The sequence below is a fragment of the Falco punctatus genome (assembly GCF_963210335.1).
Source record: "Falco punctatus genome assembly, chromosome: 8".
Classification (NCBI taxonomy): Eukaryota; Metazoa; Chordata; class Aves; order Falconiformes; family Falconidae; genus Falco; species Falco punctatus.
Window position 1 is genome coordinate 63,515,853 of NC_137588.1, and position 15,917 is coordinate 63,531,769.

Below are 15,917 nucleotides of genomic sequence, written 5' to 3' on the forward strand. Positions count from 1 at the left end.
CCGCCGCCCCGGGCCCGGCTGCGTCTCCACCAATCAGCCCCGCCGCAGGGGGCGGCCGCGCCTCCCATTGGCCGCCGCCGCCAGCATCACTTCGGGGAAATCACGCTGTTGTAGCACCAGCGGCGCGGGGGGAGCACCGCCCCCCGCCGCGCGCCCCGCCCCGCCCCGCCGCCGTCCAGCGCGGGTGTGCGCCAGGCCCCGCCGCTCGGCACGGGGGGGCTCAGCCCGGCCCCACCGGCCCTCGCCGCACATCCCAGCCTGGCCCCGTGCCTCCCCCGAGGGATCCGGCCCCTGTCCCCCGCCGAGAGATCCGGCCCTCGTCCCACTGAGCGATCCGGTCCCTGTCCCATGGAGGGATCCAGCCCCTGCCCCGCCGCAACGGATCCAGCTCCTGTCCCTCCCGAGGAATCCAGTTCCCGTCCCACTGAGGGACCAGCCCCTGTCCTCCCCAATGGATTCAGTCCCTGTCTAATGTAGGGATCCTGCTCCCGTCCCACTGAGGGATCCAGCTCCTGTCCTCCCGAGGGATCCAGCCCCCATGCCACAGAGGGATCCATCCCTGGCCCGTGCTCCCCCCGCGCGGCAGCTGTTCGCGAGCATCCCGGGCAGCTGGAGCAGCGGGGTAATGGCGACGCGCAAAGCCCCAGAGCTCCCGCCAGCCACAGCAGCCCTCATCCACCGGAACCGGGTGAGCAGGGAGCAGGGTCCGGATGAGGCTGTTGAGAGTCGGGTGGGAGCATGGCCAGCAGCTGGGCTGCTCCCGGTCACCTCACTGCAGAGTGTCAAAGAACCGGCCCCAGTGCCGACGGTCACTGAGCAGCCCTGCTGCCACGGGACCCAGGATGGTACCAGCTCCAACGCACATGCTTTTGCTGTGAGCAGCAGGACTGCTGGACATGGAGGGCCAAAACTGCACGCGGGTTTTGTTATTTGGTGTTAGCAATTTGCAGGGATTTGGTAGGGCCTGGAGTAATAGGAGCAGCCACGGGTGATAGAAAGAAGGTCAATAGAAAAGGAAGGTGTTGAGGATTGTGAGCAATGATGCTTCTGACCATCTCCTCCGCATTGATGCTTTCAAGGCAGGTAGTGGTCTGTACCCAGCGTGCTGCCCAGTGTCAGCGTGAGCCACCCCAGTGATGCAAGCAGACGTACAGGGGTGTGCTGCTGCCTTGTGGTGTTGAATGCTCATCAAACACCCAGCTGAAAGAAAGGGCTCGGGGCAGTGGGCAGAGCAGTGCCAGTGCACGTCACAGTGTGCCTACGGCGTGTGACACAGGCCTGGCCTCAGCAGACCACCTCTTTGGTGAGCAGCAGTGCTACAGACGCTGCCTGGACTTCCTCTGTCATTGGCTTGAACACCTTGATGCTCCAACGGGGTTCCTCAGCCTAGTTAGAACTGTAACACAGCCCGCTTCCAAGGCTTTTTCCCATAAAGCTCCCAGCCGAGATCTGGTCTTAGTGGCTTTGCCGCAGGAGTTTGAGACTTTGAGCTGCTCTAATTTCATAACACGCATTTGCCATAGCTTGTGCAGTAGCTTATAGCAAGAGGTGCACTGCCCATCATCTGCTCTCGGCATAAATGACGACAGGTGGGAGGCAGAGCAACGCAGCCATTTTGCAAAACCCAGGAATGTTTTTTTCTTCCGTCTTCCCTTGGCCTGGGATGTGTGTCAGGCTGGGCTGACCTGAAATAGCTGTGTTAGGAGACATAAAGCGTGGCCACTGGTATTGTCCTCTCCTGCTGCTCACAGATGAAGCACACGGAAGAGAAATGACACTACAATAGAAGGCCACTGGTGTCATCAGGATTTCCCTCTGATCCACTGGATCTGGGTGACATTGAGATCAGATTTGCATCCAATGTCTTCAAGGTACCTGCAGTCTAGCAGAATATTAGGGCATTTTTAGTTACTCCCTTTTCAGTACTTTCAAGGCAGGTTTGAAGTTGTGTGCGATGGGAAGGTTTATTGGAAGAGAGGTGGAAAGACGTGTGGGCAGCCCATCACCCTGCCAGCACTGGCAAGTTCTCTTTCTTTAACACAGAGATTAAAGAAAAGCCCAAACTTGGTTTTAAGTACAGAAAAACACACTGTAGATGGGCCATGCTTTCTCTAAACTAATTTTTTTTGTCTGCTTGACACTTTTATCTTGCGGTAGTATCCTCCAGTCGGGTTGTTGTGCTGGGTGAGGCACTGTTCACCAGCAAGCTTTCACCGTAGGCAAAGATATAACATATTAGGTAAATTAAACAAGTAAGCAAAGAAGGAGAGTGGTAGACAGACCAGGTGGGGACAGCACTAGGAAATTTATAGTTCACGGCCTGTGAGAGGCCATAGGTTCACTCCTCGGTGTAAGATGTCCAGAAATCTAGAATAATAAGAGGTAACATAAAAGTGGCCTGAAAAAGATGACAGAAGGTATTTGAGGTTTCAGTGCAGATGTCATCTACAAAAATAGTCGCAACACCTCTTATAAAACCTAAATATTAACGGAAAAGATCATGCTGTCATTCCTTTCAAGCTCCATCCTCCCATGGTTACTCTTTACCCTCTCAGCCAGCTTTAAGAAAAATTAATTCTGAGCTTTCTGGTCTGACAGGCCAATGGTTGCTTACACTAAATGTATCTTAAATACTTTAAATGACAAAATTGAACAGCAAGCTTTTTGATATATGACTTTGGTACTGTTGTGGTCCTTACTGGCTATTTTTAATCTGTATCTTCATCAGGAACTGGCACCAGGCACCAAATAAATAGACCTAGAACAGAGATGCAGGAGGGGAGGTTAACAGTCCCAGCCCTAAATCTCCACTTCTTTCCTCTGGTTTAAACCCATACAGATACTACTCAGTGGAACTTAATTGACCTTTATATCTGCATTCTATCCCATATCTGCACAAGTTTCCATGAGGCATGACCTGCCCAAGCTGGGATGCCTTCTGTTTGTTTGCTTCACTGTTATCTCTCAGCTTGAAACAAGGAAATAACAACTTGTCTCTCCCTGATGTTACTGTGTGTCAGGCTGTCCTTACACGACAGCTACAAAACCACCTCCTTACAAAACCAACTCCTTCCTCCCATTTATGCCACTACGCTAACAATCGTTTCAGCAGTTTTCTCAATATAGCAAGAATATGCACTTAAATTTGACACATGTGTAAAAGTATAAGCAAGGAATAATCCATGCACCTCAAGGGCGTCAATAAATGGTTGGCTGTAAATCCCTTCTGCTCCACCCAGGTTATCACCCAGAGAGAGTTTCCATGAATGTCAACATCTCTGATCCTCTGCAGGGTTGCAGCTGTGCTCCAGCTTTACTTCACAGCAGTCGTATCTCAGACACTTGCTTGGCCTTTCGGACACCTTCTGAAGTTCCCCCTTTTTCATATTCCCCCTGTGATTTGCCACTTCTTTTGTTTTAACTGTAAACTGAGTGACAGAGAAACAGATTGCTAAAATACTTTATCAATTTACCCAATCCAGGGAGATCCCAAGTCTGGGATTGTTTTCCTGTTTCAGAGGAAATATTTAATAATAATTTTATTGAAAACACAATCAAATCCCCAAGTGCTGCTGCAGCAAGTGGTAATTGTTACTCTAAAATGACCACCTCTGGGTCTCAGTCAGTAGCACCCTTGAAGGAAGGTGCTCCTAGGAAGACTGTATTTCAAGTAATGCTAAAAATCGTGAACTGTTATGGCATCACTACAGACCTCCTGGGGCAGCCAGCAAGGAGGGAGGGTGATGAACTGGGCATGCAGGTGCTAACGAGCTTCTTTGTTCCCTGTCTTTGCTGCTGTGCTTGGTTGAGCAGCTCAGGATGGATTTGCTCCAGTGCTATATAGAATGAAGAGTGGTTAATGTTGAACCCTGTGTGCCACGAAATGGGCCATTCCCAGCCAGCAGTGCTGTGTAACAGCCAGGCAAACCTGCCGCCTCCAGCTGAAGGCAGCTGAAGCTCTCTCCCTAGTGACAAGCAGCATGGACTTTCTCACCCATGGGCACCCAGCCTGATGCCGGGGCTGCTTGGAGTAGGTTGTTTTTCTGGTAGTGCAAAAGGAGCATCTTTTCCACCTTACGTCTGCCACACCTTTCCCTCCTCACTCCTTGCAAAATTACCCTTGAGTGGGGACGAGACCTTCCCTGCTTTACCCCCCAGCAAACCCCTAAGGCTCTGAACATTCACACACATCCTTGTGGGAGCTGGGGGGGTGAAGGGGAGAAACCAGCTGCGGGAGAGCCACGTTCACCTCCAGTATGTGCCGGGGCAGCAGCACAGGAGCCTGTCAGCTTCTGCTAACTGCCCAGCCCACGGCTCCCTCCCAAGGTAAGCAGAAGGCAGATTGCCCTTTCCCCACACAAGGCGATGCTGCAGGGGCATGTGTGTGTGCAGCAGGATGGGTCTGCCCCATAGCACATCGCTCAGTGTGTGTATCATGCCACCAATGCACTGGCCCTGTGCTCGCCCAGTGCTATACGTGAGCTGTGGATAGGGCAGATGACCCTTGGGTTTTAAATCCCTCAGGTGTCTTGCAGGGAAAGAGCTTGAGCATCACACCGAGTGCTAAAGGCAGTCTTCACTTTGATGATTGTCCCTCCCCGAGACTGTGAATCCAACCAGAAGAAGCTCCACAGTGGGGAATCTCTGCTTTGGCGATGGAGAGGTGGGGAGGTGGGGATGGGGGCTGCCAGGGAAAGCTGTCTCTGGTGCCTGACAGCGAGCCCTGGGAGGGAGCAGAGCCCGAGGTCTGCGTAGCCAGGCAGTATTTGGGGAGGGGGGGGAGTGAACAACCACAGGATGGAGCAGGGGTTGATGGAGGGGAAGAGCGGGAACATGGCAAGAGAGAGCCTCTTATCTGCTTCCTCACGGCCCTGGCTGCTTCCTTCCATCGCTGCATCACGATCTTTCCATGCCCACTAGCACCCAACAGTCCTCCCAGACCCTGCTCCAGGAGGGTTTGTTCCTCCTCCCTACCTGCTTTTAAAAGAAACCTGCTCTAATGCAAATCCTTTCTCATTTTCTCTCCCACTTGTCATCCTCCCCTTTCCCCATCAAAACCAGAAACAACCCGTCTGTTTTGGAGCAGCTCCCTGGGGCATGCAAAATGGGTACAGAGCCTTCGCTGCCACACCACGGTTCCCCGGGCAGGCAGTAGATGCACCTCAGCTCTCTGGGCTGGGAGGGGTTAATGGGAGTATCAGCCTTAAAAGCTGCAAAGGCTAAGGAGAAAAAAAAAGCTGCTCCGGTCAGTAGCCCTGAGAGCACAGGACTTGCTGCAAGCTGTTTCCATTTCTTATAAATGCCTCTCTTACAAAAAGGAAGTTTGGTTGAAGCACATGCAGGAGAATGAATAATGTCAGAAATGTTGAAACCCTGCCCTGGCATGATGTAACGCCAGTGAGCGCTCTGATCGTGGCTGCCATAAATATATCCTGGGATGGGCCGTTTACAGTTTCCTGGAATTGGAGAGACCTATCTCAGGAGCTGAAATCAATTCAGTTCTCCCCACTGACGGCACGGTGGATTTTTACACTAAACCAAAATGAGATTCTGTGCTTGCTTTGGTGGGAAAAAAAGGGAATTCCAAGAATTTGACTTTGACTCCCGTCCTCAGACTTTCTGGGCTCCTTACTTTTCTCTCACCCTTGCAGGAGGACACAGACCTTTCGTGAAGCCTTTGCCGAGGCAAGCCTGGTGTGCTGCAGGCAGCTGGCAGCTGTGACATTTGCCGAGCGAGGGACCCACAGCAGCCTGAGCCCCCTGCCAAAGGTCAGAGAGACTCAGTCCTCTCCCTGTGCTCCTGGGAGCATGGCAGCGGCTCCCTCAGCTCGTCCTCCCTGCCCAGCCCAGGCACAGTGGGGCAGCCGTGGGGCAGCTGTGGGGCCATGCTGACCCGGGGTGCCCTGGGGTGCCAGCATCCCAGCAGCTAGCCCAGGTGGAGGTCAGTGGGGAGCCCGTTCAGTTTACATTGCTGATGTCCCACCGATGCAGCTGGGGCTGATACCAGCAGGGGAAAAAATGGTGACTTGGATATTAAAGACTGGTTGGGGTTTTTTTAATGCCCTTAGAGTATCCAGCTGAAGGTAATCAGTCTGAAGGACTCCACCTCCCACCCAGCCATCTGAAGAGCAGGAGTTAAACCGAAGGGAGCTCCAGCCTGCAGGGCCAGCAGCAGGCTGTGGGCAAGGCTGGCTGTGCCTCCAGCCTGGCCCCCCCGGGAGGGTTTGCTTTTCTCTGAACTGATCCAAAAAGGTGCCCAACAGGCATGACAGGGTCCAGCTGGCACAGTGCTGGGGCTGGGGGCTCACCGGGGCCACCCCCGCCTCCTGCCCAGCCCCTGCTGGCACCCTGCTGTTGCCCACCAGGCAGCTGGGGTGGGCCAGGGTACCTGTGAGCGCGGAGGCAGGGAGACGCTGGGAACTTACTGCAGCTCCCCAGGGAAAGCCATCCCGATCCAGTGACCTGCCAGCATTTTGCCTCTGCTCTGCCCCAGGACAAATGGCAACAAGCCCGGCTTTGTCTGAAATACTCCATCCCATCTTTGTCCAGCGTGGCTGCCAAGGAGGAAGCTCTTAGGGATGCTGAAGAGAGCTGTGGGGTTGGCACGTTCGTGCTGTTAGGAGCCAAGGATGGGAGAGCGGGGGTGTGTGGGATGTGCTGGGACAGAGGCTGGCACCTGGGGCGGCTTCTGCTGGCATGTGGCACCTGGGCTGAAGGGCTGGTCCGGGCACTGGGAGGGCACCCAGCTGCTGTCGTGGCCCTCATAGGACAACCAGAGCAAATACGTGCTGTGAGCAACAGATGTTAAAACATCTGCATCTTATTCCCTAGGCTTTTTATTATTATTATTTACTGGCTATTGACCTTGATGCAGACTGCAACAGCTCTGTCCAAATACAGACTGCAAGCGAGAACAGCCTCGTTTGATAATAATGTCGTTTACATAGGCAAGAGTCAGATTCGGGGGGTGGAAAACATTTAGATGCATTTCAGCAGGGCCGCTGGCACAGTCTGGGCCCCCGCGCCACGGCACCTGCCCTGCTGCTGCCCCACGCTGGACTGGTCGTGGCTGCTGCTTTTGGGCATTGCTTTCGGGTGCTCGAAAAGGGGGGTCTGCAAGCGCTGCTATCTGTGTCCCCCCCCCAAAAAAAAAAAAAAAAAAATTTGGGAAAAGCTCAGTGATATCTCCAGCCAGACCCCAGAGAGTTCACTGCAGCCCAGATGACCACCTGCAGAAGGGATGGTGGAGGTTCTGCCGCAGGAGGAAGGACCCCTCGCATCCTTCTCCCCACCAAGAAATGGAGGAATCCCTCCAGCAGCACCCACGGGCCAGGAGGGACCCCCCCCAGGGGAGGGGACACCTTGCAGGGAAAGGCTGTCCCAGGCAACTCCGGGTTGGAACACAGCACCGGCCCCTGCCAGGTGGGTGTGATTTCTTCTGGAAGAAGCACAGATTATTTGGTTTATTATTGTTTTTTAACACCTGATGTCCCAGCAGAGACCCCTGGCCACTGACTCACCTCCCACGGCTGACATCTCAGCAGCTGCCACGTGAACAAACAACAAAATCCCAAAAAACATAGGGGGGAAGAAAGTGTGCGTGTGTGGGAGAGGCAGGTGGAAGGTGGGGGGGGGGGGGAGGGGGAAGGAGGAAAAAAAAAAAAGAAAAAAAGGGTAACAAAAAAAGGGAAAGGGGGTGGGGGCAAATAAAAAAAGGGGCCAAAAAATGCCAGGCAGCCACCCTCACCTGCGCGGGCCCAGCAGCTCGGGGCCACCTTGGCCCCCTGGGCAGCCATGTCACCTTTTTTCCTTTTCTCCTTTTCTTTCCCCCTCTTTTTTTTCCCTTTTGTTGTTCTTTTTGCCCTTTTTTTTTTGCAGGGTTTTTTTTACCTTTTTTTTTCTTTGGCCTTTTTTTGCCTCTTTTTGCTCTTTTTTTATGCCCCCTTTTTTTTGCCTCGTGTATTTATTTTTCCTTTTTTATCCTTCCCACCCCTTTTTTCTTTTCCATTTTTGTCGGATTTTTTTGCCCCCCTTTTCCTATCCCTTCTTTTTTACCCTACTTTTTCCTTTTTTTTTCCCTTCCCCTCCCCTTTCTTTTGCCTTATTTTGCCTGCTTCCAGCCACTTTTTTTTTTTTTTGGGGGGGGGGGGCTTTTCTACTCTTTTTTTACCCCTTTTTCTTTGTTTTTAATTTTCTTATTTTTTTGGCCCCCCCTTTGTGTTTTGGGGATGCTGTTGTTGTTTGTTCGCACCTTATCCATTTATTTCTCTCCTTCCGCAGAGCCAACGTGCCCGGAGCGCACCCGGGACCAGCCTGGCCCTTCCCCCGCGCTTCCCCGCCCCGCCCCCCCCCCCAGTTTCGGTTTCCCGCAGCGGGGGCGGCGCGCGCCACTTCCGGGAATCAGCGGGGCCGCCAGGGGGCGCCACGGCGGCGGGAGGGGGTTCGAGGGGTGCGGGGGTGCCGGGGCTGGGGCTGGGGGTCCGGGGGAAGCCCGGCCCGAGCCGTGAGTCAGGGGCAGGAATGCGCCGGGACTTCCAGCCACCCCGCCGGGAAAGTCCACCCGCGCCGGGAAACCCCCCCTCCCCGAGGCACCTGGACGCTGGTGCGATGATCCACGGGGAGGGGGGGGGGCACCGGCACTGCCTGCATCCGCTGCACCCCCCGGGGGCGAGCCAAAAAAAAAACCCCAGACAGCCCCAAAACACCCCTCCACCCTCCCTGTCTGCTGTGGCGCGGCTCGCAGCACCGCCAGCCCCGGGCTAATGAGCTGCTCTAATTACCGGCGCGGCCCCCGGCCCCTGACCCCCGCACGGGTCCGGCTCTGCCGCCAGGCTGCAGCCCGAGCGGGGGGCGCGGCCGCGGTGGTCCCGGCCCGGCAGTGCACTAAGGGAGTCCCGAGCGCTTCCAGTGTCCGCCTGCCCTGCCCGAGCGGTGCTGCGGGGGGTCCTGCGGGCCCCCGAGGGTGCGGGTGCCGGTAGCTGCTCCGTGGGTACCTGCAGCCCGGCACCCCCCGCCGCCCCGCCAGCGCGGCCCCCGCTGCCCCCGTCCCCCCCCGACCGCCGGGCATCCGCCGTGGCCCCCGACCCCCGGGCAGCCCGCGGCGGTCCGGCCGCTGGTCCCCGCAGCCGGGCTCAGGCCCCGCGCGGGCCATGTCGCGATGCCGCGATACCCGCAGGGCACGTCCCGGGGCGGTGCGGTGGAAGGAGCGGGGGGTTCGCGTGGCCGCTGGCCCGTGATGGAGGCGTTTGCGCCACCCCCCCGGTGCAGAGACAGCGGGAGCTGTCGGAGGCTCCGGAGCCGAGGGCTGCGACACCCCGTTGCAGAGCGTGGTGACCCCCGCGCCCCTGGGAGAGCGCGGCAGGACCGAGCTGGATGGGGACGTGGTGGAACGGGCCGGAGGGGACATCCCTGCTCCGGGCTCAGGCAGAGGCAGCGCTGCCCGCAACGGTGCTGGGTGAGCCGCGGCCCTGCTGGAGGGGTCTACGGCCAACCGACCCCTCCCCAAGACACACTTCTGGAGTCGTGGTCTTAGAGGTAACTTCTGTATTTGCTGCCGAAATAACAACGATAATAATAAGAATATAATGATGAAGATAAGAATCAATAGAGAATTGCTTTTACCAGGGATTAAATCATTACCAGGGTAAATTAAAGTATTAGAAGGTTAAATAAAGTAAAAGAATGTTGGTTTACATTAAGAATGTACTGGTTTTTCCCTGGGCATGCTAGAGAAGGTGATTATCTTGAACTATAATACATCTGAAACTGTTTCCATCTGAAAAGGATGCAGGTGGGTTGGGGGGGCAGGTGACAGAGGCAGCGTTTTGGGGACAGTGACTAGCAGGCTGCTTTCCAGAGCTACTGACTCTGTAAAAAAGGTCTTGGGGGGTTTTTTTGTTTGTTTGTTTGTTTTGGGTTTTTTTTTGTGATACTGATCTTGCCCTGCTTGACTCAGGTAAGTGATGGGAGAGTGGTTTGTTTTCTTTGTCACAGGTAGTTTTATCATGACCTCTTCAGTTTCTTTGCACACTCGTTTCTAGGGATTCCTGTGGTGTTTTCTGTAGCCTCATACAGCCAGAGGCTGGTCAGGTTTTTCCTTCTCTCCACCTTTTGTCCCTTCTGACGTGCACACACCAAACCCTGTGAAATCTGACCCGGTATCTTTACAGTATTTGTGTGCCTATATTTAAATTGTATGCCATGATTGTACTGAGAGGTTATACTTGTTATGCTTGTGCCCACTGGTTTTTAATGACTTTATATTTTTGGCTGATGCATCCTTCCTGCCCCTGTTAACCTTTTGCCTCAGCTTTCATACAGCTGGACCCGGCAGCTCCCATCTCATTGGGACCGACGCTGGTTTGGCCTGGTAGCATCGGCACCGGGTGGGCGGTGGGAGGCAGTGATTGCTCTGGCAACGTGCTGAGCACCCACAGGACTTTGGCTCACCCTAGAAATCAGGATCGCTATGAAAGAGGGCTGTTGCACCACAGTGTTGTTCTTTCATAGAATGAAATTGTAGGTAAAAAAGGGAAGACATTTTTTTTTTCCTTTCTTTACCTTTATGGTGTGTCCAAGTGCTCTGCCAGCTTCTGCTTGGAGCTCCCTGCAGGACTGCTGCTCTGCCTGTGGTCAGGGGCAGGGCTATAACAGTATTTCCCTGCCTTATGGGAACAGGTAGTTGAGTAAGAGGTAGCAGGAAGAAAAATAAGCATCATAGCTATGTGAAAATGTGGCTAGAACAGTCTCCTGTGCTGGCATAGCATCCAGTGCAGTCAGATCGCTAACGTGGTCTCATTCAGTGAGACCTAAAAAAAAATAATATGGAAAAATTATATGGAAAAATAATATGGAAAAATATCCTAAAATAATACGGAAAATAACAAAAATATGGAAAAAAAACCCCAACAACAAAAGAGCCAGTGGCGTTAGAAGCTTCCTTTGGAGGTTTTCTGGTGCTGTACTTGACATTTTGCTGGGCTGTCTATACATCCTCTGGAGTACTACTTGGAAACCACCTTTTTTTGGCTTTTCAAGGCTGTGACAGTGCTGCCTTCTCCTCCTGGTGGTCTGTCGCTTTTTGACACAGTTCAGCTCTTCAGAAATGCCTTTGAGGTATTAAAGCCCAGCCCTGCCTTGGCTTAGGTGGTGGCTCTCCGGTGCTGGGGCTGCCGCTTCGTGGGGTGCAGGATGGGACCCGGCGGTGCAGGGTAGGGCAGAGGAGCTGTGTGCAGCTGGACGTGCCGCGTCCCACCTTCCCCACCTGGGTATGAGTGTTCAGAGCTGCGCACCCTATTGCAAAGTGCTTGAAGGTTTGTTGTTGCGTGTTAGCAGGCTTTTCTATAGCTGAGGTACTTGGGAAGGGATGTGGTGAGCTCCAGGGAACGCGTGGCTTTGCCAGCCCCGTGCGCATCTGTTCCTGTTTTGGCACTGACCACTTTCTCTCCGACATGTCCCACGCAGGGATCTGGCCAACCCTCCTGGGTGAGTGGGTGGGTGATCCTGGGTGAGTGAGTGATCCTGGCAGTTTGCTTGGCCGCTCTCTGCCTGCCTGGGTGGGTGTTTGCCTGTTCTGATGTGGGGCCGGAGGACCCCAGCTCACCGTCAGCCCCAACCCCAGCCACACTGTCCAGGAGCCGTGTGTGCATCTCTGCTCCCACCTTGGCCGCAGAGGTGGAAAGCAAGCAGGTGGAAGGGGCTGGCTCTGGCATGGCTGTGCCCACAGGGGCTGCTCCTGTTCAGCTCCCTCTTTCCCAGGGAGTCTGGAATACTCAGAGATCCCTATCCCTGGATGAGCCAGTGGCCGGGGACACCAGCAGCCTCTTCCAGCCCATTCCCTGAGGTGCCGAGTGGTTGCATCCCTAGGACAGGTACTGCTGCAAAGCAAAAGCAAAATCTTTGTCTGCTGGATAACTCTCATGCCTGGCACTGCTCCAGAGATGCTCCAGCTGCCAGGGGATGACAGTTATCCATCACTTCCTAGGATATCGTGGGTTGCCAGGTGCCTTGAGTCTGGACCCCCTCCCAGCAAACTTTGTGTGGGGCTGAGTGCTGGGGCCAGCACCATCTCCCTGTCATACAGAGGGGTCACAGCTCTGAATCTGGGGGACATGGCTGCTCAAGGGGAGAGCACAGCAGCCATGTGAAGCCCAAGCCCCACCTGGGAGCAGTGAGGGCCTTGGATTCAGTTGGCAGGGCAGGAGATGTCAAGGGGAAAGCATCTTCTGAAACAGAAGAAGTGGCTGAAGACAGCGCCGTTTGCTGGCAGGGGCTGGCATCCTGGGTTTGCACGGTGATGGGCTGGCCCAGGGCACAGCCAGGGTCAGGAGGAGAGGCAGGGATGGGGGGGTCTGGGTTTAAGTCTTCTGTACTCCCAGCAGCTGGCTTGTATGGAGTGTGTAGCCCAAAGCCCGTCCTGGAGAAAAAGGCTTCCGAGAGGCGGCAGGGGAGAGGGAGCTGTGTTCCCGAGTTGTGACCCGCGTTGACAGCCCAGGAAGGAGTCACCTGATGGGCAGCCTCGGGCTCGGGGGCTGCTGGCGCGGGGGCTTCACCCTGGGGTGCAGCCAGGCTGGGGTCCCCGCCGTGGACGGCCAGCGGGCACCCCGCGGCTGCGCTGAGCCGCAGGGATGGAGCCCGAGCCTCGCCCCCAGCCCCGTCCCTGCCGGAGGGCAGCCCGGCAGCATCACTCACTTTCTGTGAGCAGCGCTTGCCCGTGGGAGAGAAACCCCTGCCCGTGGCTCGTCCTGCCCAGCAGCCTCCCCGCTGCGTTGCTGGTACCCGCTGCGTTGCTGGTCCCCGCTGCGTTGCTGGTCCCCTGTTGCCACCTGCCGTCAGCCGCCCGGCGCTGGCCTCGGCTCCGCCGTGCGAGGCTACGGCTTTCGGCCGCTGGGCTGCGGGCAGGCGGAGGGAAAAGTCTCGTAGATCGCCGTCTGCGCAAATAATTTATCAATAATTTTGCTGATTAATCCTTGTTTCACAAGCAGCTGTTGCCTCCCCCCTTATGGAGATGTACTGTGTATTTCTCCTTCGTAGAAGCTGGATGATGACGCTTGAAAATGCTGGGGAAATTGGTACTGGGGTGGCAAGAAAATGTTTTACTTCTGCATATTTGTTCTGGTATCAAAGGATTCTTGCCCGTGCTTCAGCAAGGGTCTCCAGGATGCACGCGAAAAAGGAGTAGTAATGCTGACACGTTCTATCAGGACACGGCGGACCCGGGAACTCAGAACAACCAAAATCAGATGCCTGGGAACACTGTGCCTACAACTGCCTCACTCAGTTGCTCAGCTGCCTGTTTTTACGATGTCAAAATCGGTAAGTTTTGCAAGAAGCTTTTTTTGTGATTAGGAGAGCATCAGAGAACCTCTCTTTCTCACCAAAAATCTCTTCTCAATTTTCTTCTCGTTCCTTTTTCCTATATTTAAAACTTTTTTTTTTTTTTAAGGAATTAATTTACACTGGGATGTTTATAGCAAAAAATGCAAGCATCACCCAGGGGGCTAAAGAAAACCCGTTGACAAGGCAGGGGCTGGCATCCTGGGTTTGCATGGTGATGGGCTGGCCCAGGGCACAGCCAGGGTCAGGAGGAGAGGCAGGGATGGGGGGGTCTGGGTTTAAGTCTTCTGTACTCCCAGGAGCTGGCTTGTATGGAGTGTGTAGCCCAAAGCCCTTTTGTGAGCTCTCCTTTTGTGTCCTCCAGCTAAAATTGGAGCCTTTCTTGCGGTGATCAATGCAATTTAGGATGAAGTAGAGTAACGTCAGGGTAATATCAGGATTTTAAATATACCTGGCACCAGTGTCAAGGAGTGATGGTATTACCAGCAGCCTGCCTGCTCCGTGTCCCATGCCACAACACCATGTTTCAGGCTGTTGCGAACCGACGTGCAGCTTCGGCTGGGATTACACTTGTCTGTACCTGCCCGTTTCTGCTGCCCCCAGCTCAGAGATAGCTTGTGAGAATTAGAGTCTGTGCTGAAAATTAAAACTCACTTTCAGGTTTACAGAAAGGTGATTTTATATATATATATATGTATTAGACAATCTGGTTTTATTCTGATTGAGAAGCAGAAGCGAACACAAGAAGCAGGTTTGTTTGAGGCACCTGGCATAAGGGTTTTCTGCGATGAGATACATCACCCATGACCGTAAGAGCTGCCAACCAGGTCTGTAGTTGCTCCTGCAGGGGTGGAATTGCTAGCTCTACTGATCTGAGGTGCCACTGAGAGGGGTTTTAGGACTGTGGTTAAGGACAGTCCCGCCCAACAAGCCACAAGCCTGCAGACGTGTTCCTTGAGAAAGCTGCTTTGGCTGGACATTTTGGAGTGGCTTTGTCCTTTCAGCAGAGCTGGAGGAGGATGCATGTGCCCAAGACTCCCCTGATTTCAGGCTTTCAGAAAAGCGTGGTTTGATTTTTAAGATTCTCCAACCTAATGCACTTTCTAGGAGCTGATACTTCAAATACAAGTATCAGAAACTTCCATCTGTTTGTGCCCAAATTTTTGCACATGGGCAGGCAGCTGTTTGACAACATATATTTTTGTGGTCAGTATGCAAGTGCTTAACTACCAAATTATCTTGAGAAAATGTGAAAGAAACTCAGACAAAAACTACACAACAGGGCAGGGGAGAGCGTTCAGAGCTCGAAAGCATCTCAGAAGGCTGAAACTGCCTCCCAGTGCAGACTAGGATTTTGTTTTGAGCTGTGAGAGCAACAGAGGTCGGCTATGGTGTTTTGGTCTTGGTGTCTTGGTGAGGGTTCTGCTTAGCAAGGTGCTCCAGAGGTGGGGATCAGGACACCCTGGCGATGCTCTTGTTGTAGCAGCTTCCAGGAGGAAAGTGAAAACGTTTTCCATCAAAGGCGCTTTCTCAGCAAATGTTTATTTGTGAATGGCAAGGGCTGTGATTTCTGTTGCAGGTCCGAGGAGATGCTTGCTTATTTATTTTAAAGGTATTTGTTTTACATTAGAAACATCACCAGCTGTTTTTCCCTCTGTCTGCAGCATGCTTTTCCCCTTTGCCTGGAGTTACTCAGGCTAAGGTGGACAATCAGCATGTAGGATGCTTGCCCAGCGGCGGGCAGGTGCCTGCACCTGAGAATAAGCACCAAAAGCCATTCAGCGTTGAGCCCGAGACTCTGGCACCACCTGGAGCAGGGTTTGCAGTTAGGCTGTCACTTGGGTTCTCTCCCAATCAATGTTAATTGTTGAAAAGGAGGGTGAGACCAGTAAGCTTTTCTACAACCAACCACTCTGGTCTCCATGAGCCATCACTCCAGGTCCTAGCAGCTCCTCAACAGCTCCGTTAAACCAACCGTGCGAGCTCCGCTCTGTCAGAGGTGTGCACCTTAGTGGTCTCGCTGCTTTTTAACTTGTGCCTTGTTAGAAATAGCTTCTAGCAATACACTTGCTCATTCATCTCACAGATCATTTTCCCTTGGCCATCAGAGGTTTTACAATAACTAGATTTGCTTGTGTGGGAAGAGCTTGAAAGAAATTTGTGGGGAAAAAAAAGGCAGGGACAAACATTTATTCACTTTGTTAAGTGAATACAGAAAAAGTAAAAATACAGAATAAATATTTTCTCCAAAATACATATATCTATAAAAGGTACTATTATTTAATTGACACCAGAGAAATAAATTCATACTGATCTAAACACTCCTATTATCTCCATTAACTTTAGAAAAAAACCATCAATTCTCTAAGTGGCATACTCTCAAATCCTTACAAATCTTTACTTGCCAAATTTACACTGTCGACCAAAGCTGCAGGCAGAGCAAAATCTCAGGAAGTGCTTCTTCTCAGTGCTTGTGGAAGATTCTGGGCAGAGTGCTGAGCATACTAAACGGAGGTGCGGTGCCGCACGCATGAGCGCGGTGCCCTTGTGCTACTTGCCGGTAAGTGATACACATACAGATA

At 53.5% G+C, this 15,917-nt stretch overlaps 1 protein-coding gene across 1 annotated transcript; it reads left to right on the forward strand.

The window, feature by feature from the left end:
* The first annotated feature begins 12 nt into the window (after positions 1–12).
* On the forward strand, positions 13–13,312 carry LOC308067981 (uncharacterized protein). The gene is made up of 4 exons (XM_080397800.1): positions 13–5,564; positions 5,652–5,769; positions 7,192–7,422; positions 8,281–13,312. Exons 1-4 carry the CDS (start codon positions 5,347–5,349, stop codon positions 8,761–8,763), a joined length of 1,050 nt encoding a protein of 349 aa, XP_080253926.1. The 5' UTR covers positions 13–5,346; the 3' UTR covers positions 8,764–13,312.
* The last annotated feature ends 2,605 nt before the right edge of the window (positions 13,313–15,917 follow it).

Coding starts and splice junctions, on each gene's coding strand:
- LOC308067981 (XM_080397800.1), top strand. CDS start 5,347: ATGAATAATGTCAGAAATGTTGAAACCCTGCCCTGGCATGATGTAACG. Junction 5,565..5,651: donor GAGATTCTGTGCTTGCTTTG/GTGGGAAAAAAA, acceptor TCACCCTTGCAG/GAGGACACAGACCTTTCGTG. Junction 7,423..8,280: donor ACAGCACCGGCCCCTGCCAG/GTGGGTGTGATT, acceptor CTCCTTCCGCAG/AGCCAACGTGCCCGGAGCGC.